The following is a 6,000-nucleotide window of genomic DNA, read 5'->3' on the forward strand; positions in this document are numbered from 1 at the left end:
CATACATGTGGTTTATTAAAAAAATTAAGATAATTTAATAAGTAAAAATAAAAATATATACTTCATATTGTCTTATATCTTAGCTCAAGCATTATGTACCAATTTTACTCAGTGAATTTTGGATGGTCAGAGAAATGCTTATATATACAGTTATAAGTTGTATGAGGAATAATGTTCACACCAAGATAGAATTGTTACAGTGGGGTGGAATAATGCATTGATCACAGAAGAGCAATGTAGAAGACCCTGGCTATATGTCTAGTTCTTCCACTAACTCTCCAGTAGGATACCAAACTTTTTTGTGGCTAGCATATGCAAATGGATGTCCTGCCATATCTCTTAGGCTTGGTGTAGGGATTAGAATATTGATGTGCAAAAATGCTTTGATAATTTTATGATAAATGTAAAATGGTGGTTGAAGATGGTTTATTGAAATTAAGGTACTCACAGTGTCTCCCTTCTCCTCATCTTTTTCTCCTTGGACAGTGTAAAGAACACGATCTGGCCATGATTAACCAGTTGCTGGATGATCCGAAGCTGACAGCCAGGAAGTACAGAGAGTGGAAAGTCATGAACACCCTGCTGATCCAGGACATCTATCAGCAGCAGCGGGCCACGCCTGTGCCCGAGGACACCCCCCAGGAACTCAAGAAGCCACCGTCTTCAGCCTGTGTTGAACACTCTATTTGAGAAAAACCCAGGATTCTCTCCTCTTATATTTTACCACAAGCACCTCTTCAAGATGTTGCAAGAAATTACATTTTTTCCTTCAAAGGAAAAATGAAACCCAGTCTCTCAAGCATCAACTCCATCTCTAAAGATGAGACTTAGATGAAGACAGTCATCAAATACAGCAGGACTCCTCATTCCAATTGTAACACATCTGTTGACAGTGGAATGATTGAATTCAATTAGACAGACATTTTTTGTCTTCCTACTGGGAGCGCACAGCGATGCTAGGCTCTAGGTGGGATGTAAGAAATATATCTCCTGTTCCTTGCACTCATGAGAATTACAATAATCTGTGGACAAAAATCAAATTTTACCAGGGATAATTATTCATAGAAACATTTTGTTTTCTGAAAGAAGAATGTACATGTTCCACCTGGTTGGGTGGCTGGCTGAACACCCCAAATCATTTTTTGAGTGGAGGAATGTTTTCTAAGGCAGCAACTGGAGCAGGACAATGTGATATCGTGGAACAAATATTCCTTGCCTTTGGTACGGAAGGGTGGTGCCTTTTCCACTTGTCCAGAAATACTTCATAGACAGTGGTACGTGGGAGCCGAAGGAGGAAGCATGTTCTATATTCCACTCACGCGGAGGACAGCTTGGCATTTTCACACTTTAACCAGGTTGGGGGATCTGATTAATGTTTCTTTTCCTCACAACAGCTAGAGGAATCTATCTCCTCACAGGTGGAGACTGCTGCTGCCTCCCAGCTTCCCTACACAGCTATAGGAGATAGTTAAGTCTAGTAAGGAATGTTTGCTGCTTCTGTCCTCGGCTGTGGTGCCTAATTACAGTTTGAATTTACATCTAGGCTTCCCTGGGGTCAATATTGACAAGATGATTTTGGCATCTAAGTTGTTTTAATATCTTTACTAAAAAAAAAACAACCCCAAAACCACAAAACAAAAACCTCAAAAAACAAAAACAACAAAAGAGTTAAAACATGATTGTTTTATTTTTGTATGTTTATGTGTCACTCACTTTGTGTGCTATGTGAATAGCTATCTATAATGTTTGTTATTTAAATATATTTATAGATGTTCAAATTACTAGTCTTTTAAAAGATGATATACTATTATATGTTTTGCTCAGTATATACTTGAAGTATATACTTTCTGCTTGAGAAGAATAGAAATACCGTTGGTTCATTGGAGCTATTATGTTGCACTATAATGTATGAAGAATGCTCAGGAAATCTTGTGGGGAAAATATTGGGGCAGGTATTTATAATTTTTCATTTTCTTCTTCCACCTCCTCCCACACCCAACTCTCCCAGAGTTCTTAGATTTCTCTATCATTGGTAAGTTACTCTCTTAACCAGAAAAGGATTTTTAGGTTATTCCTTCTATTAAATAAACTTTAAGCTTTATGCCATTTATGCCTATAAACCTTAGACCAAATGAAATATGACTAATGTCATCTTTTACTAAAGATTAATAGCAATTTGGGGGTGTTAAAGAAATTCCATAGTGGAAAGATATGAAAGTTTCACTTAATCACCATGAATATTTCTCACCATGAGAATAACCACAGCCCACCAAGAACCTGCTCTGACCCTGTCTGCCCCCAACAAATCGTTGATATGACACATTTTATTTTATAGCTTCAAAATGTGGCTTGACATTCAAATGGAAATAACCTCCGAATTGTATCTGCAAACTAAGTGGAAATAGTTGTTGAATATTTCCCCAAGCTTTACTAAGAAGTCCTAACACTCTGTAAACAAAAAACAATCTTAGCATTATGGAGGGGGAGGGGGGACAGGAAGTAAGTTGTAATACTAGAAGCTTCTCTAAGTTAAAAGGCCGTATGAGTCCATTTGGCCCAGCAGACATTTAGGTACTACACCAAGGGAAGCTTGGAAGCACCTGAGGTAGTCACATTCCAGTCTGCAGAGTGGTCCCTGATGTTTTGATTTGAGAGGACAGTGCTTTAACCTCCTTTCTCTGGAAATTACCATTGCTCCTTCCCATGATTAGCCACTATGAAAAGGTTGATTGTTTAGGATTCACAGATGATTGTTTAGGATGAACAGTGTTGAGGGAAGGAGAAATGATAACGGTGGAAATAACAGCACAATGCAGAGTGCTCTTCCATCTATTTTTCTTTGGTTTGTGACATCAACCTGTAGACTTCCAAACAGTTTGTCCTACATCAAACAGCTCCAAAAACTTTTGACCAGGGCATGTGAATACATTTGACTGCTTTCCTTTGGCTTTTCATGAATACCCATTTTAACTGACCTTTTGTTATGAACTCCTTTAGTACCATTCAGACTTAAAGGCAAAAAAGAACCATGAGACTACCTAACCAAGCCTTTAAGTTATTTTTCAAAGACACTTCAAGAAAGTTAGTCTAGAAGCTCCTGCTTTGATCATTAAGGTTTATTTTGCAGTCTCTCAAAATGAAAGTTAAACTAAACTGCACAATTTTGCACCCTGCCCTCTGGACCCAAGCTGCTTGCCCATTTTGGTTTTCCCCTCTGTAAATGCCTCTGCTCTGGACCAGGCTGTGCTAGGAAGTAGGGGGCTGCATTTGGGAGTTCTCGACCTCAGCTGTGGCCATAAGAGGAAGGAAGGGGGACAGAGAGGAGGAGTAAGAGGAAGAGTGACATCAATGTAGGAGGGCATGGGCTGGCCTCTCTTGACCTCAAGTTACCTTTCTGGTCTAAAGGATATTGGGAAAACTGGATGACTTCTAGTTTATTGCTTGCTTGTCACCTCTGAAGTGAATTTAGGGTAGTTTCCAGGGGTTTAAGGGGAGACTCCTCTACTCAGTCCTATAGCCCTAGGGTCTGTGGAAGGACACAGAAACATGGCTACTCAGGAAGTGGATAGTCTGTGAGCATAAGTAAATCCAAAGCTGTGGAACCTGTTAAGGATTAGAGTCTAGAGAAGACTCCTCTCTGCGGCTGTGGAAAGGACCTCTTCTCTCTGTCCTCAGCCTGCAGTCCCAAACTGGAGCCTGCTACCAGCCCCTCACTGGTTGATATGTTACAAATACACACTGTGGCAGATGATCAGTTCTGCATTTGAAAGTCATCTGTTGCTTTTAAGAATCCATAGTTTTTCCACAGCAGCTCAAATCTCAGAGTAGGCTCGAAGGCCTAGAAAGAATTCCAAAGTATAGGATTACAAAGTGCCAGAAAGCCTAAGAAAGACTGTGTTTGGAGTCCGATTTCCATGTGAAACCCATGCCTTATATTTTACACTGTAGTTTGCAAGTTGGTGTGTTTCAGGGCCCTACCTCGGCCCCTCTTTCTGCCCCATGGTCTTTGTGGGGCGATGGTGGATTTTCAATACAGTGAAGTGCCTGGCCCAGAGCCCGAGTGGTGAAGCCCGAACTGAAGCCTGAGTCTCGGGACTCAGCCCCGGTCTTGCCTGCTACCTTGGAAGTTGCCGTCAGAGCAGAGCCTGGTAGGGAAACACGCAGTTTGACGTGGAGTGTGTGCCCCACCACATGGGGCTCAGCGCACAGCTGGTGTGGTGGCTTTTTTGCTAAGTCATCCATTTGAACCCTGAGGGAGCCTCTATTCTTTGAGTACAGTCTCTTACTAACGGTCCCGCAGCTGGTGGGCTGTCTGTGAACTGGAGTTTAAACTAGCTGCTCCGTGCTTCCTCTATTTCCTTCTGTAAATTATACTATTTGTTAGGTGCTGTGAGATCCCTTGGACGAAAGAGTATGTTTAAAGAAATGGAGAGTGTTTATTTTGTTTTCCTTTTAAGGCGTGTGATGTCAGATGTCAGAGACCCAACTTAGTGATTAGGTTTATTCCCTTGACTTTTCTCTCCCAATTTCTTCCCATGCCATTATGATGACTTTATCAGGTAGCCTTCAAATCACAAACCATGTCACCGAGATGAAGCAGATGAAAAGAAAACATATTTTTCAAGTCTTTTGAGGAGCAATGCTATACAACTTCAAGCCATATTTAAATTGAAGGGCACATACCTCTTCGTGAGAATGACGACATACCAATATTTTGATATAGCCACACAGACGATTCAGTGAGTAATTTAGGTATAGAAGATGCCTATCCAAAAGTCACTTTATACTGAAAAGCTGCCATACCCAAATGAAGTTTTAGGACATTTCTCCTTCAGTCTAATAGAATATGATGTTCGATTGAGGTCTTTTAATTTTTAGCACATTTATCTCACAAGAGAAATCAAGCCCCAGAACCAGGAGGTGTGACTGCACTGCCTGGGGTTTGTGATACATAATTAACAATAAAAGCCCCTGATACTAGGATTTTTGCAGCCTGCTTGAAACAGACTGGGGATGGGGGTAAGTCCTCCCCTCAGGGAAAACTGCCTGTCTGCTTGACCGAGATGTAGAGTAGCCACATGTTCGTCTGTGCTGTGAGACAGGAAGCAAACTCCCTGCCTTGTTCCGCACGTGTTTCTATACTCCTTCCAGTACAACCGTAGTACCACACAGAAAACATTAAAAATGGATTCTAAATTAAAAAGTGTTTTTACATTTCTCTTGCCGTGAGGAGACTTAACTGCTCTGTATTCATATTCCTTTACTTTTAGTCCAAAGGGGAAGCATGCCCCATAGAGACATTAAACACCCTGTAATAAACACCAGGATTTTAAATCGCCATATGTGTTAATGTTCTTGCATGACGGGGTTGTGACGTTTCACACTGCATGGTGTTCGGGGGCAAGATGTCAATGTGGAAATGATACCTTTACATTTTGCTGTGCTTTCATTCTTTGTCAACTACCCCTTTGACTAAACTGAGAAAAGAGGCATGGCTCATTCCTCCTGCTTTGTGTTTGTTGAAGTCGACTTCTAAGATAAAAATAAAAATAATAAAAATATATATCTAGTAAAATGACGTGGAAAAAAATTGACATATACTACTGGTGTTCATTTTCTGCTTTGCAGTGTTGCTTCTTCACAGAAAAAAAAAAAAAAACCTCTGCCTGGGAAGTGTTTAATGGCTGCTTTTTGATCTTCAGCAAAGGTTATAGTGCCCTCTGGTGGTAGTCATGACTAGACCCGTTTTTGTTTTTAAATAAAAAAATCTAACTATATTGGGGAATGTATTTTCATCAATAACTGACGTGGCCTTCTCCAGTGGTTCACAGTTTACAGGCTTACTGGTACAATGATATTTAGATTTTTCAAAAATTGCCATCGGACCACACAATTTGACCTGTAGTACCATTACTAGGCAGCCATGTTTTGTTCAGAGAAATTTTAAAATTTGCAGATTTTATAAGAGTTACAACCTATGACACAAAAGTTCCTCAAAAT

The 6,000-nt window shown here is 40.4% G+C and overlaps 1 protein-coding gene across 4 annotated transcripts in view; it reads left to right on the forward strand.

Annotated features, from left to right (window-relative positions):
- Window positions 1-5,775, forward strand: part of IPCEF1 (interaction protein for cytohesin exchange factors 1) — a 170,432-nt gene extending 164,657 nt beyond the window's left edge. For all 4 annotated transcript variants that reach the window (XM_020287278.2, XM_020287279.2, XM_076002851.1 and 1 more), the window contains one exon: window positions 487-5,775. In XM_020287278.2, the coding sequence (XP_020142867.1) occupies window positions 487-690 (204 nt within the window). In that variant the 3' untranslated portion in view covers window positions 691-5,775. The remainder of the gene's footprint in view (window positions 1-486) is intronic.
- Window positions 5,776-6,000: the final 225 nt, after the last annotated feature.

The sequence above is a fragment of the Microcebus murinus genome, chromosome 5 (genome assembly GCF_040939455.1).
Source record: "Microcebus murinus isolate Inina chromosome 5, M.murinus_Inina_mat1.0, whole genome shotgun sequence".
Classification (NCBI taxonomy): domain Eukaryota; kingdom Metazoa; phylum Chordata; class Mammalia; order Primates; family Cheirogaleidae; genus Microcebus; species Microcebus murinus.